Raw genomic sequence first — 15539 nt, forward strand, 5'->3', positions numbered from 1 at the left:
GTAGAAAGGAGGACCCTGGGAATGACCGACCAGTCATCCTTACCTCGGTGCCCAGTAAGATCATGGAACAGATCCTCCTGGAAGACATGTCAAGACATATGGAAGTCAGGGAGGTGATGAGAGACAGCCAACATGGCTTCCCTAAGGGCAAATCATGCTTGACTAATTTAGTGGTCTTCTACGATGGAGTGACTGCATCAGCGGACAAGGGAAGAGCTACGGATGTCATCTATCTGGACTTCTGTAAGGCCTTTGACACGGTCCCCGACAACATCCTTCTATCTAAATTGGAAGGATATGGATTTGATGGATGGACTGTTAGATGGATAAGGAACTGGCTGGCTGGCTGTGTCCAAAGAGTTATAGTCAACGGCTCAATGTCCAAGTGGAAACCACTAACGAGTGGTGTCCCTCAAGGGCCTGTACTGGGACAAATACTATTCAATATCTTCATCAATAACATAGATAGTGGGATTGAGTGCACCCTCAGCAAGGTTGCAGATGACTCCAAGCTGAGTGGTGCAGTTGATTCGCCTGAGGGAAGGGATGTCATCCAGAGGGACCTTGACAGGCTTGAGGAGTAGGCCCTTGCGAACCTCATGAAGTTCAACAAGGCCTCCCCCTGGGAGGTAGTCATGGTGCCAAGCCTGACAACATTTAAGAAGCATTTGGACAACGCCCTCAGACATATGGTGTGAATTTTGGGGTTGTCCTATGCAGGGACAGGAGTTGGACTCAATGATCCTTGTGGGTCCCTTCCAACTCAGGACATTCTATGATAAATACAGAATATCTCATTATCTGTTCTATGATAAGTGCAAGGTCCTGCACCTGGTCGGGGCAATGCCAAACATGGATACAGGCTGGAAGATGAATGGATTGAGAGCAGCCCTGCGGAGAAGGACTTGGGGGTAATGGTGGATGAAAAATTGGACATGAACCAGCAATGTGCACTTGCAGCCCAGAAAGCCAATTGTGTCCTGGGCTGCATCAAAAGAAGCATGGCCAGCAGGTCGAGGGAGGTGATTGTCCTCCTCCACTCTGCTCTCATGAGACCCCACCCGGAGTACCACATCCAACTCTGGGTCCCCCAGCACAAAAAAGAAATGGATCTGTTGGAGCGGGTCCAGAGGAGGGCCATGAAAATGATCAGAGGGATGGAATAGCTCTCCTCTGAAGAAAGGCTGAGAGTTGGGGGTTGTTCAGCCTGGAGAAGGCTCCCGGGATACCTTATTTTGGCCTTTCAATACTTAAAGGGGGCTTATAGGAAAGATGGAGAGAGACTTTTTACCAGGGCCTGTGGTGACAGGACAAGGGATAACAGTTTTAAACTGAAAGAGGGTCGATTCAGACTGAACATAAGGAAGACATTCCTTACAATGAGGGTGGTGAGACACTGGAACAGGTTGTCCAAAGAAGTTGTGGATGCTCCATCATTGGAAGTGTTCAAGGTCAGATTGGCCAGGGCTTTGAGCAACCTGATCCAGTGACAGATGTCCCTGCCCATGGCAGGGAAGTTGGAACTAGATGATCTTTAAAGGTCCCTTCCAACCCAAACCATTCTATGGTTCTATGAAAATAAGTTTAGATTAGGTAAACTCATTCAGTTGTGATCAGAAGGAATTAGTTCATAGAATTCAAAGACGCTAAGATTTTAACAAACAATCTTATTTCCAGTTTTTGGTCTGAGGACAGTTTTTCTCAGAACAGTTAGTTCTGTAGAGTAGAGAAGTGTTATATTTGAAAGTTCTGTTAGATTTAGGCCTAGTGAGATCTTCAAAGTATTTAGTACTAGCTTCACTCTGTTCTTCCTGAGGACAATGAGATCTGAAGAAATTCATATTTTATACTTACATATCATGGTATGGTATTGTCATGGTTTAACCCCAGTCGGCAACTAAGCACCACACAGCTGCTCGCTCACTCCCCAGTGGGATGGGGGAGAGAATCGAAAAAAAAAGTAACCAGGACAGGTATGAATGAAAAAATATTTACTTAAACTTTTAGAAGTTTTGTCATGGAAATTTTGAATTCCCGGTACACCTCTATTCTATGATACATGCCAACGCATCCATTTTAAGTGCAAATTGCATTCAGGTATGTGGTGGGTTGACCTTGGCTGGATGCCAGGTGCCACCAAGCTGCTCTATCACTCCCCTCCTCAGCAGGGAGGGGGGAGAAAATGAGATGGAAAAAAACCTCGTGGGTCAAGATAAAGGCAGTTTAATAAAAGCAAAAGCAAAGGCTGTGTGCAGAAGCAAAAGGAAAACAAAGATTTTATTCTCTACTTCCCATTAGCAGGCAATGTCCAGCCACCTCCCGGGAAGCAGGGGTTCAGTAGCAGTTGCTCTGGAAGACAAATGTCGTAAATAACGAATGCCCCCCGCTTCCTCCTTCTTTCTCTTAGATTTATTGCTGAGCAGACATCATATGGTATGGAATATCCCTTTGGTCACTTTGGGTCAGCTGTCCTGGCTATGTCCCCTCCCAAGATCTTGCCCACCCCCAGCCTATTGGTGAAGGGGGAGTGTTAGAGAGACAGCCTTGTTGCTGTGGGAGCACTGCTCAGCAGTAGCCAAAACACTGGTGTGTTATCAACACCCTTCCAGCTATCAATACAAAGCACAGCACTATGAGAGCTTCTATGGGGAAAATTAACTTCATCTCAGCCAGACCCAATACAACCTCCACCCCTTATTCCATACCATTTGCGTCATGCTCAGGTCCCACATAATTTAATACATGTATATCTATCTCTTCTAACCATTCCATTGTATTTAATTCTCGTTACTGAAATCCCTTCTTACCAACACTTACAACTTAAACTACATACTTAAACCATCTTTATACCCAACATACAGATTTATACATTCCCATTAACTACTGTCCTCTGTCCTTTAACAGACAGATATTACTGTCCCATTCCACGGGCTTCCTCCACTCCTCCAGATGTTCACAAACAGGCTATGACTTGGGCTCCATCTGTCAAGATGAGTGTTCAGGACAGGAGAAGCAGTATGTTCGACTGTTGGGCGCCAACACCAGCTTGGTTTGCACTCGTCTGGTTCCTTGCGAAACTCACTCTTTGTCGGTTCAGGTCGTTCCTGCTACATTACTTCCTACAACATACAACTCACATCACAGATTATTTTCCCCCCAAGGTTAAATCTCCTTGAGGCACACACCGGGTCTCCCCATCCTTCTGCATTACCCACCAAGTACACCCAGGTCCTTGAGCGAAGACAATCCCACGAATGGGTTTGCTTTTTCCCATGGGAGGAGCAATCCGCACTGCCTTCCCCAGCCACTTCCCTATGTGCACTGCAGGGACCTTATCTCCTCCCACAGTATGTAGGGGCTTGGCTTGGGCAGGACCAGGAAGATCAGCAGATCCCCTGGTATTAACAAGCCAAGTGGCTTCTGCTAAATTTGTATCCCGGTGCTTCCATGCCCCATTGCCCAACGCTCTCAACAGTCTTTAACAGTCCATTATATCTCTCAGTCTTTCCAGAGGCTTGTGGGTGATAGGGGATGCGATACACCCAGTCAATGCCATGTTTCTTGGCCCAGGAGTTTATGAGGTTATTTTGGAAATGAGTCCCATTGATTCAATTCTTTCTGGGGTACCATGTAGCCACGAAATTTGCCTTTCAAGGCCTAAGATGATGTTTCAGGCAGCGGCATGGTTTACAGGGTATGTTTCTAGGCAACAGGTAGTCGCTTCCACCATAGTGAGCACATAGCGCTTGCCTTGGCGTGTTCATAGCAGTGGTCCAATATAGTCAATTTGCCAGGCCTTGCCATATCGAAAACCCAGCCACCACCCTCTGTTCCGGGGAGATTTTACTCATGTGGCTCGTTTGATTGCAGCACATGTTTCACATTCATGAGTGACCTGCGTGATGGCCTCCATGGTCAGGTCCACCCCTCGATCACAAGCCCATCTGTATGTTATGTTGCATCTCTCCCTAGATGTCCCGATGTTTTGTGGGCCCATTGAGCTACAAATAGCTCACCCTTATGCTCCCAGTCCAGGTCCACCTGAGCTACTTCAATTTTGGCAGCCTTGTCTACCTGTTCATTGTTTCGATGTTCTTCAGTGGCACAGTTTTTGGGCATATGAGCAACTACATGATGTACCTTTAGAGTGATGTTTTCTACCCAGGCAGCGATGTCTTGCCACAATGCAGCAGCCCAGATGGATTTACCTCTGCAATGTCAAGTTGGTCTTCCACTGCTGTAGCCACCCCCATAGGGCATTAGCCACCATCCAGGAGTCAGTACAGAGATAGAGTACTAGACGCTTTTCTCGTTCGGCAATCTCTAGGGCTAGTTGGATGGCTTTCACTTCTGCAGACTGACTTAACTCACCTTCTCCTTCAGTGGCCTCAATGACTTGTCGTGTGGGACTCCACTCAGCAGCTTCCCACTTCTGATGGTTTCCTACCACAAGACAGGATCCATCAGTAAACAAAACATAACGCCTTTCATCTTCTGATAACTCATTATATGGTGATGCCTCTTGGGCACGAGCCACCTCCTCAGGCAATGCTCCAAAATCTCTGCCTTCTGATCTCTTCCAGGATTCCTGGGTGGCTGGGTTTCCCCAGTTGAGCCCGTTGTGTGATCAGTGCTACCCACTTCCTCCATGTAGTGCTGGTTGCATGATGCGTAGAGGGAATGTTTTCTTTGAACATCCAGTGTAGCATGGGAAATCGCGGTGCCAAGAGGAGATATGCTTCTGTACCAACAACTTCTGAAGCTGCTTGAACCCCCTCATATGCTGCTAGTATCTCTTTTTCAGTTAGGGTATAGTGGGCTTCTGATCATCGATACCCCCCGGCTCCAAAACCCTAATGGTCAACCTTGGGTTTCTCCTGATGTTTTCTGCCAGAGGCTCCAGGTGAGACCGTGCTCCCCAGCTGCAGTGTAGAGTACATTTTGCACAACTGCCCCTGTAGGCCCAAGAGCTACTGCACGAGCTATCCACATGACGATGTCCATCCTGCCATTTTATTCCCAAGAACTGAATCTCCCATGCAGGTCCCTTGACCTTGCTTTTCTTTATGGCGAAACCAGCTTTCAGAAGAATCTGAATTACTCTTTTTCCCTTCTCAAACACTTCTTCTGCCTTGTTGCCCCACACGATGAGGTCATCGATATATTGTAGATGTTCAGGGGCATCACCCTGTTTCAATGCAGTTTGGATTAGTCCATGACAAATGATGGGGCTGTGCTTCCACCCCTGGGGCAGTTGACTCCAGGTGTATTGGACACCCCTCCATGTGAAAGCAAACTGTGGCCTGCACTCTGCTGCCAAAGGAATTGAGAAAAACTAATTGGCAATGTCAATTGTGGCATACCACTTGGCTGCCTTTGACTCCAACTCATATTGGTGCTCTAGCATGTCTGGTACAGCAGCACTCAGTGGTGGTGTCACTTCATTCAGGCCACGATAGTCTACTGTTGTTTTTATAGGATTTTCTAAGCCTTTTAATTATTTTTTTCAGTTTTAACATAGGTGAATATACAGTTCTAGGTTCTAATCCAGTGGAATTCATTGTGTTTCTTCAAGTTAGTGACAATTTGCAGCGTGGAAGATGTGACTCAGGTTGCTTAATTTTGCAGTGCAATTATGAGAAACATTTAAATGCATATTTAATGAAACCCCAGTTATCTTCATCTTTTTTATTACCTGGCTGATGAAAAGTTTGCCATGTCTGCATCTATATAATTTTTTTTTTTTCCAAGGCACTCAGGTAGATAAAAACATTGAGATTGTACTTAACTCACCTGGGAGACACTGCTAAATATTTAAGTCATCAAGTGTCAACTGAGATTTGGAGGAAACAGGTTGTTTATAATTCACAGTTCACTTTTTCTAATTTGGTAGATTTTTTTAAAATTAAATTCTACCACTGACTATACCTTTTGCACATATAAGTATGTTTTTTAATGTGTTACTGTTTCGTAGCAAATTTGTTAAGATTTGTTCTAATTTAGCTAACCTCTAAACCTTATTTCTAAAGTGCATATGTAATGTAAAGGAATTGTCATGTAGTTTGCTTCTGTCCTTTTTTAAAGTCATTGATCATTGAAGCCTCCCAAATAAATACAGATGGCACCTTTACATCTCTTCTGATTCCAAGACAGTGTGGAGTGTAAACCAGTTCATTTACAGGTTCACTCAGTCCTTGCAGTCACTTTAATCTAGCTCACATGTGTTAGTCTCCTAGAAACTATTCTACTGGGTACATGATCCTCTATGTCAGCCCCTTTGCACTCGCAGAACATCCTCCCAAATTGCTAATTTGAACAAGCATCCAATAGTAAGAAAGATAAGGAGGGAAAAATCCTCCAGCGTCTCTTTAAAGCCATTTTGAATTGTCCACTGAGGGGTGGTTGTTTGTACAAGGAATGAAGATACCTAATTCCTGCTGCTAAATCACATGACTAAAGTTAAACAATACAGATATCTCTCAGACTGATCTTTGCAGGCCCATAGTGTGTATCTAAATTGATTTTGAAATGTTTTTGTTTAGATTCTGATTTTCTCCCACTCTTACTGCTTCACAAGAACCACGTTTACAACCTTCACCACACACACAATCCTTTTTTCTCTCTTTATATCATAGAATCTCACCATCAGACAGAGGGCACGAAGAAGCCTCCCTCTTTTATAGCACATAATTTCAAAGGCTCTTTTTACTAATGTAATCTTTTCACAACTGTCATTTAACTTTTATTCTCCAGTTTGTAAACCCTCTGTATTTTAAATTTCTTTCTAGTATCTTTTTGGAACATGTGTTTATGTAGAAGATTATTATTACAACTTTAATCTGATTCTGACATGTGAAAGGTTCAGTAAATTTTTTTCTGCAGATCATTTGAAAAATATTACTAAATATTAGTAGCATCATTATGTTGCTAGTTATTACTAATATTATTGCATTGGATTGCTAATAATGATGATAATTGACATTTTAGTTTATAACACAGTACAGCTGACAGAGCCCAAATATGCCATTCATTCATGAAGCAATGATGTTGACCATAGAGTTTTAGTGACCTATTTACGTTCCTTAGCTATAGCAGAGAAGATGGTTTCTGGTTAAATACATTTGGTTTTATTTCCAAGAGATCCCAAAGAGTGGGTTTCTGCAATATCTTATTTGTCATAATAGATTTCTCTTGGGAAGTTCTATGAGACTCCTTTCTTTTATATCTCTCATTTCTCCTATGACTGCTAGGCAGTTTCATGAATGGAAGTGAGCTTCTGTTTCATAATATAAAGTTTTATGGCATTTTTGCTTTCCTATTGCCCGGCAATTTAGACACAGGAGAGAAGATGCTGGTGTATTAGTAGAAGGTTTGAGAGGAAACCTCATGGAAAGCTTTTTTTCCCCCTCAAGCTCTTAAAGGAAAGTCTTTTTTGTCCCTGTATTCACAGTCAAAGTGTACATTTAGTCTTCATTTTCTTCTGGAATTATAGGTATGTTTGTTTGCCAAAATAATCCTCTTCATCATATGTTTAGTCAGATGTTTGTGCCTTTTTCCTGTAGATCTCGAACTTGCCACTAATCTCCCTGCTTTTTAGATTTCTAGATTGCTGTCACACTTTGAGATGGAGCAAGTAGAGATGTCAAAGTTATTTGCTGATGCTACCATTTGTTTATCATTTATTTCTGGACCTAGTTTAAGGGATTGAACTTTTTTCTAGGCTACAAAGTAGTATAGTAGTAGCAAAGAGCCACTAGAATCTCACAGAGTACAGGATGGTATGAGAATTGAGTGGATATTTGGTTTTGAGAGAGGAAGAGTTGTAATGAGCATGGAGCTATGTATGGAGGGATGGAAGAAGTACAATACTGAGTTAATATAGTTCACCACCACCAAAAGTTCTAGATATTTATGACATAAACTTGAACTCTGTGCCCTCACAGGTTAAATCTTGTATTGTATTTTACTGTACTATTATAAAAAAGTGAAGGGAAAGTATTTGCTAATTATTATGCTGTTATTTAGCCTTGAGTCTTCCAAGAACATTTTTCTTTTGTATTCCCCCTTATCCAGTCAAAAAATTAGATGTGTGATTATATGATCTAAATGATTTCTTATTCTTCATAGTTGATGCATTAAGTTGTTTATATCTGCCTTCACAACAGCTGTAGAAAAATTTTATATTTTAAAATAATGTATCTTAGTAGATAGATACACTAAGAATCTTTAAATTTATTTAGTTATAGATAAACATTGCAGAATAATGTACTGGATGCTCTGTGGAAGCATGCAAGCTGGATTCCTGAGGTTTGAGCATGACACAAGCCATATGCCCAATGACTCAACACAGTATTTACAAGCTAACTTGAATTATTCAGCACTACTTTTTTTTTTCATAGCCTTTCATGTCCCCTCGATACCCTGGAGGTCCAAGGCCACCTTTAAGAATACCCAATCAGGTAAGAATTTATCACTGATGCATGTTTGTGTCCCAGGGGCATGGTGCAGTATTGAGAACAGGGAATGTTCTCTCGTTGGCTACCAATTTCTCTGACATACAAAACTCACTTAGTTTCTCTCTACCCCATTTTGTCTGACCATTAAATGGTTATTTTGATATGGTGTGTGATAAGACACACCACTCTCAGCTCACTTTCCTATGCTTAATTACTGTCTATACCTCAAAATTTATTGTGCATTAAGCCTGTCTACAGAGGGAGAATATAGTTGTCTTGTGCAGTGCTTCATTAACCTTAGCCAATCAGTGCTATCTCCTCTGAGAATGCAGCAGAATGTCTCCATGGTTGTTATAGTCTGTAAACTTTCCTAACCATATTAAGCAGTTAGCACTGAGAATTTTTGTACTTAATTATGCATAAAATGTATCACTCCCTCCTATTCCTTGTTAGACATGTAAAGTATTTTTACTTTGCAGTTATGGAGATTATTGGTGAGGTAAAGATATCATAAAGTACACTGTGCCTCTTACAGAATGAGTAATGGGCTGCTGTTTGTCAGCGGAGACCTTTATTGGCCCATCTGTGAAAAGATGGTTCTGGAAGCAGATAACTCTTGCATTTTTACAAATTTTTACATTTTTGTTCTCCTTAGTGTAGATAGATGAGAAGACAGTAGTTAGCAGATGAAAAGTTAGAGATAAGCAGATGAAAATTATCAGTTGAGCTCTGAAAATGAAACTGAGTCAATTAAAAGATTGGGAAAGGTTGATAGGATAGCTGGAATAGCTTTTTTTTGTGCAGCTTAGACTTCCAGGACTGCTTTTCTTGTGGTCACAGCTTGATGAGGAGACTCTTCTGCTCCAACCTCAGTTCTGGGTATTGTTTATGTCTGTATGGCACAATGTCAACAAAATGATCTTGAGCACTGGCACAACATTGCCAGAAAGTTGAAGTTTAAATTTTAGTGAGCTGGACACTTCAGGTTGCAAGACTTCTTCAAATGTTCCTCTTGACGATGTTTGAGAGCAGGTTAAGTTATCTATAGCATAGCTACTTTCTCACAAGGGAAATAGGTGACTTAACATTACTGAAGTGATCATCAAGGGACAATATGAGAGTGCAATATTAGGACTTTAGTTAAATATTTGTTATAGATATACTGTAACTCAGTATCAGATATCTTCCTGCTTTTTGCATGTTTCAATAATGTTAGCCAAAGATGCACAAGCATTTGGCTTTCACTTTTTTTTATTTCTCTTTCTGCATTTCTGAATTGTATAAATACTGGCAGGTAAAAACTGGATGTGGTAAATGCTATAAAAGTGCTACCAACCTGCAGTTTTAGTTTCAGAACTATTTTTCAGCTATTTTTGTCTGTACATTACATTATTTTCAGATTAGAGCTGTAACATAATCTTAGTGAATTAGAGATCTTGTAATTCATTTACATTGTGCTGCATTAATGAATTACTGCTTTTGGCAATGCTGCCATACTGTAAGTTACAGTATATATGGGCAATGTGTGGAAGTAATAAACTATTGTAATGCAGCTTTAAGGTTGAAATTTTGATTGCATGAAAGTCAGTAAAAATCAGAGTTAAAGTTCCCACTGTAACTCTAATTTTATGCATTGCAGTAGGGATTATATTTCTTATGCAAGCAAGTATAACAAAGGGCATGTGTACACAGCACAGTGCAGTGCTGTGTAAGGATATCTGAGCTAGTTTTAAGCTTTTTAGCAAGGAAAGTTAGCATATACTATCACACTAATGCACCTAAAGTGCCTCTAGTACTCGCCCATCTAGTCCTACAAGAGCTCTTGGCAATGCATTGTGCTGTGCAGTTTTCTTGAAAAGTAATACGCTACGCTGGAAAGGAACTGCAGTCTCTTATGTAACTATCCACACTAATTACTGCATGAGTTAAGTCTTCAGTCAAATGGGCTTACAGCAGTTCCTCCGTCTTGTCCTTATTTATCACCTGTCATCTCTGACAGAAATGAACAGTTCCTGCTTCACTAGTATTTAGCACTTCTCTGTGTATTTCATGTGTTGTTCTTGCATATCGTCCTGACTTGGAAGCACTGAAGTAAATATAAAACTCTGATTTAAATTATGTAGTCTCAGATTAATATATATTCCATAAATACTACAATAGAATACCTTTTGAGTAGGTGTTAAAATGAGGTAACAATGTGGATCTTAATTTTGAATTTCCTACCTCTTGTGTATTGGAGTATTTGCAGATGGTTCCCTTTTGTATATATCCCAAGCTACCACAGTATTTCCAAGTCAAGAGTAACTGAACCATTCCCTCAGTAAGCAATAACTCTATTGCCTGAGTAGATTACTTTCATAATACCAGATTTATTCACTCCAGATACATTTTGACTGAAAATGTGTTGTTGCTATGAAATGTTAAATAGCACTTTATGGATCAGCTACAAAGATCCATTTATAACAAAATTTTTCTAGTTGACTAAACTATAGGCAAGAGACTGTAGAAATTAGCCTTAAACCGAAAGGTTACTATAAACTCAAAGGGCAGATAAAAAAATGGGGATTTAAAAATAATATGTTTGATTTGGACCAGAGGTGAGGTAACAACACAATACATCTTCATACTTGAAGGCAAAATTTAGGAGCAAGTTTTGTGACTCTTGTACTACTCTCCTGTAGATGGATAATAAGCTTATTTCAGCATTGATGTCCTTCAAGAGTAAGTGTCCTGGTTTCACCTGGGATAGAGTTGATTTTTCTTCCTAGCAGCTGGTATAGTGCTGTGTTTTGGATTTAGGATGAGAAGAATGTTGATAATACACTGATGCTTTAGTTGTTGCTAAGTAGTGCTTACTCTAGTCAAGGACTTTTCATCTTCCCATGCTCTGCCAGGTGCACAAGAAGCTGGGAGGGGGCACAGCCAGGACAGCTGACCCAGACTGGCCAAAGGGCTATTCCATACCGTATGATGTCATGCCCAGTATATAAACTGGGAGGAGTTGTCCAGGGGGCAGCGATCACTGCTCGGGGACATGCTGGGCATTGTTTGGCGGGTGGTGAGCAATTGTATCATGTATCACTTGCTTTGTATATTATTATTATTATTATTATAATTACTGCTACTACTACTACTACTACTATTCTATTTCATTTTACTTCAATTATTAAACTGTTCTTATCTCAACCCATGAGTTTTCTCACTTTTACTCTTCCGATTCTCTCCCCCATCCCACCGGGGAGGGGGGAGTGAGCGAGCAGCTGTGTGGTGCTTAGTTGCTGGCTGGGGTTAAACCACGACATTAAGGCAGAGTGGAAGCTAAAATATCACTCGCATCACAGCCCTAATTTACCCTTTGAATGCTGTGAAGTTGGCTCATTTATGACTCATTCTCAGAGAAGATCACAATCTTCACATTCTGGCCTCTTAAAGGAAGATGTTAAAACAATGGTTAAAAAGGAAAACTGTAAAAATTTAAGCTTAGGATAAATTACCAGGTAATCAAGAAATAGGTAATGTTCTGAGGTTAAAAAATAGGTAAGGTAAACTGAAGGAAGAATTGGGGAAAAAAGAAAGAAAATTAGGCAAGAGTATATTATGGAGATTATTTATACATAATTCCATGGAAGCCCAAGATTTTGTTTGTGCAAATCCATAATCAGGGTCTTAGGCATTTAGGAGAGTTAACTCTTCCAGATTGCTCTTGATTTGGAACATCTGAGAATTAAGAACAAAATACCTGTATTATATGTTTAACACAAATTATAGTGTATTACCTCCTTTTAATACTATTTCTATGTCTGCAGGCACTTGGAGGTGTCCCAGGAAGTCAGCCATTATTGCCTAGTGGGATGGACCCAACACGGCAGCAAGGTGAAGTATAAAATAATTATTTGGAATGTTCAAAAGTACTATGATTTCAAACTTGTGTCTTTATGTTTCAAAGCTTACTGCAACTTTGTAAACTCTTTGTTAAACTAAGGGATTATTTGCTAAAGTTGTTTTAGAAGGTGCTTGTATATTGCATAGCTGTTCAAGTTGCATAATTTTATTTCCAGGGCATCCAAACATGGGTGGGCCAATGCAGAGAATGACTCCTTCAAGAGGAATGGTTCATTTAGGACCACAGGTACCTTCCATGGATATATATCTCTCTTTATTGACAGGATCTGCACTTATACTATATTACTCTGGCTTTCTGTGAGTTGAAGAGAGAATGTGCCAGGACCTGTTCTTCTAATCCCATTTTAAAATAAATTTTATCTCTTTTATATAATTAATTCTGAGTTGCAGCTGTAAAAAGCCTCAAATTCAAGAATAAGTTTTTTTTTAATTAACAGTTGAAATTAAAACTTACTTAACTTGCTTATTTCAGAAAAGTTATGCTTGTCCCCCAGACAGTGTATGTTATAACTAAAGGATTTGTAAAGGAGATCAAGGACTGAGTAGGTGTTTCCTTATCCTCCCAACCTAATTGATTGCACTGTTTAGGAGGGAAGAATTAATCTAATATAATTAAGTTAGTCAAACTCTTTGTAGTAAAAAATCCCAAAAATATTCTTTAAAGATTTTTCTTCATCCACTATTGATCTAGATTTTTGTTGAGTGCCAGAAAGATTTTAATGTAAAATTTGAAGTTCATGCTGCCGTTTCTCCTCCTTATCAATCATAAGCATCTCTCTAGCTCTGTTTCAAGGAGCGAAGCAACCTTGAATTGCAAGAATCAGCCTGCTGCCTTGCTGCACAGGCAGTAAATGGGAAACCCTTAATGTGCTGGTATAGAAATGCTTATATCAAGTACAACATTTATATGCTTGTTTCCCAACTGATATAAACTATTACCAGTAGAAATGCTTTGCTGCCTATATGATTGTGTCATATACTTATGTCAATATAAACCATGACTGTAAACAATTTTTTTCAGTTTAAACACATACATAGTGTGACTTAAGTCCTCCAAAACCAGAAAAGTTACCTCAGATTTATATTTTATGATTCTAGATTGTTTCAAACTAAATAACTTGAAGCAAAAAGTGGTATACAGTTGTAAATGCTTGAGTCTTTGAAAAGCTCCAAAGGCTTTGGTTCAGGCTTTTTCAAGCTGCAGTTATGCCAGCTGAACAGGCTGCTACCTATGATCTGTAACTGGCTACTTATTCCAAGTCCCTCATATCTGCTGGTGAGCTTCTCACATGCTCCCTAATGCATTCTAGTCAAAAACAATTGGGTTATCTTAAATATTTAAAAAATAAGTCTTGGCTAATCTGGCTCATTTTGACCACCAGAAGTTAGGGAGCACTTTTATGAACAACTCAACTACCAGATAAACAGTGGAGATAGTGACTTTGATTAAAAAGTTGTAAGGAACAAATTAGGGCAATAACTTCTGCAGAGAGCATCGCTGCAGCTGAAGTAACCTACGTATCAGTAGCCTTAATGAAAATATTTTATGACCAAGAAGTACATTTGAGTAGAATTCTTTTAGCCCTGCAGGATTCCATAAAAATCTTTAACCCAGGTCCACACAAATGATTCTTGAACTAAAGAGGGGAGATACCAGACAGACCAAATAAGGAGAATGGCTCAGCCCTCCAAATCAAGATGTGAAAATGAAATAAAATAGATATGGAACTACCGTTTTGTTACAGTAAGACTGTGTCCTCTTCCAGATCCAGTAGTGCTGACTGAAGATGTTACTGTGCCTAGCTGCTTTGGCTACCCTCCAGTTATTGCCTTACAGTTCTGACAGAGGAGTTCTTACTGTGAGCATCCTCTAATCTATGTCAAGCAAAATTTTCTGGGATAACTCAGGTTAAACAGGTGGCTTGAGTTAATCTGGCTGACTTTTGCCTGAGCATGCACAGCAATCAGTTTTCCAGCACTACAAAAAAAGGCAGGAATGAGTAGTGCTTGATGACTAGCCGCTATGAATAATACTGTCTTCAGATGGCACAGTTGGATCTAGAAGACGACATCAGTTTGCAGCCTTTGGACCTATTATTGCAAACCAGCTATCTATGGGACGCTTTTGGGAGTTTCTAATAATGAAGGAAATTATAAGTGTGGGGTTTTTGTTTGCAGCAACAGAACATCCTCTCGTAGTTCTAGATCAGTTCTAGGTAACTGATATGTCTCGTATCACTCAATGTATATACAGCACTAGACGAATACTTTGAATCTCATTGTTGGATTTCTCCCAGGTCTTCTTGACTTCATTTTGACATGGATTTGTGAATCTGACCAATATAGAGAACACTCATAAACTTGATTCATATAGTTTATAGTATATGTAGTTCATACTGTAAGTAGAGCATATTAGTTCTAGTATTGGAAAATAGCAACAACGATTTAGGATTTTTTTAAAGTAAATCATTTCCCCCCCTCTTCAAAGTGCACAGCTGTTCATTTTAGAGAATATGCTATTATCCATTCCTTTGGAGTATGAGAAAAAATTAGCAGGATTAACAGAGATTACAGAGTGAATTATGCTTGTGAGGTGAGATAGATTGTTCTGCATTTATTTAAATAAAAATAAATATAATTTAGTTTTTCATATAAATTGTACAGTTGCTAGGGTTTTGCCATAATATTATCAAAGCACAAACTCTGATTTTGTAGGCCTTGGGCAATATGTTTATTGGCATTGTTATGACATTCATTAGCATATTAAATAATTTTCATATTAGTTACCTTAGATTTATTAGAATAGACTGACTGACTAGAAGATAAATGTAATGATTATTTTATATGTTGTAAAAGTGATATCGTGGTGTAATTTCATACAAGCATTTATTGATACACTGTTCATTAACAAAATCTAATTAAAAATAACTTTATATAAATTTTATAATGTAGAAATCTCAGAACAGTCCAGTTTTCTTATTTTGACTGAGCTCCCTTGGTATAAAAGTTGAATACATTATAAAACCTGCCCCTCATTGGCCATTGACTTGATCTCTATATGTGTAAATAATTCCTCCTGAAACAACTGACATTTTAAGTATTCTTAGTATGTTTATATTGTTTGAGTAGTACATGTAATTCTTTTTCCTTGGGGATAGCAATATTATTTTTTTAAGTCAG

The 15539-nt window shown here is 39.5% G+C and overlaps 1 protein-coding gene across 27 annotated transcripts in view; it reads left to right on the plus strand.

Moving 5' to 3' along the window:
* LOC309601609 (single-stranded DNA-binding protein 2-like) overlaps nucleotides 1-15539 on the plus strand; it is a gene marked incomplete at its 3' end in the record, with an annotated part of 225153 nt that overhangs the window by 172542 nt on the left and 37072 nt on the right. For 19 of the 27 annotated variants that reach the window (XM_082334722.1, XM_082334711.1, XM_082334736.1 and 16 more), the window contains 3 exons: nucleotides 8400-8459; nucleotides 12263-12329; nucleotides 12515-12585. In XM_082334722.1, the coding sequence (XP_082190848.1) occupies nucleotides 8400-8459; nucleotides 12263-12329; nucleotides 12515-12585 (198 nt within the window). The remainder of the gene's footprint in view (nucleotides 1-8399; nucleotides 8460-12262; nucleotides 12330-12514; nucleotides 12586-15539) is intronic. The other 8 variants (XM_082334734.1, XM_082334712.1, XM_082334720.1 and 5 more) reach the window with 3 other exon arrangements.

The sequence above is a fragment of the Platalea leucorodia genome (genome assembly GCF_965183815.1).
Source record: "Platalea leucorodia genome assembly, chromosome: W".
Taxonomy (NCBI): domain Eukaryota; kingdom Metazoa; phylum Chordata; class Aves; order Pelecaniformes; family Threskiornithidae; genus Platalea; species Platalea leucorodia.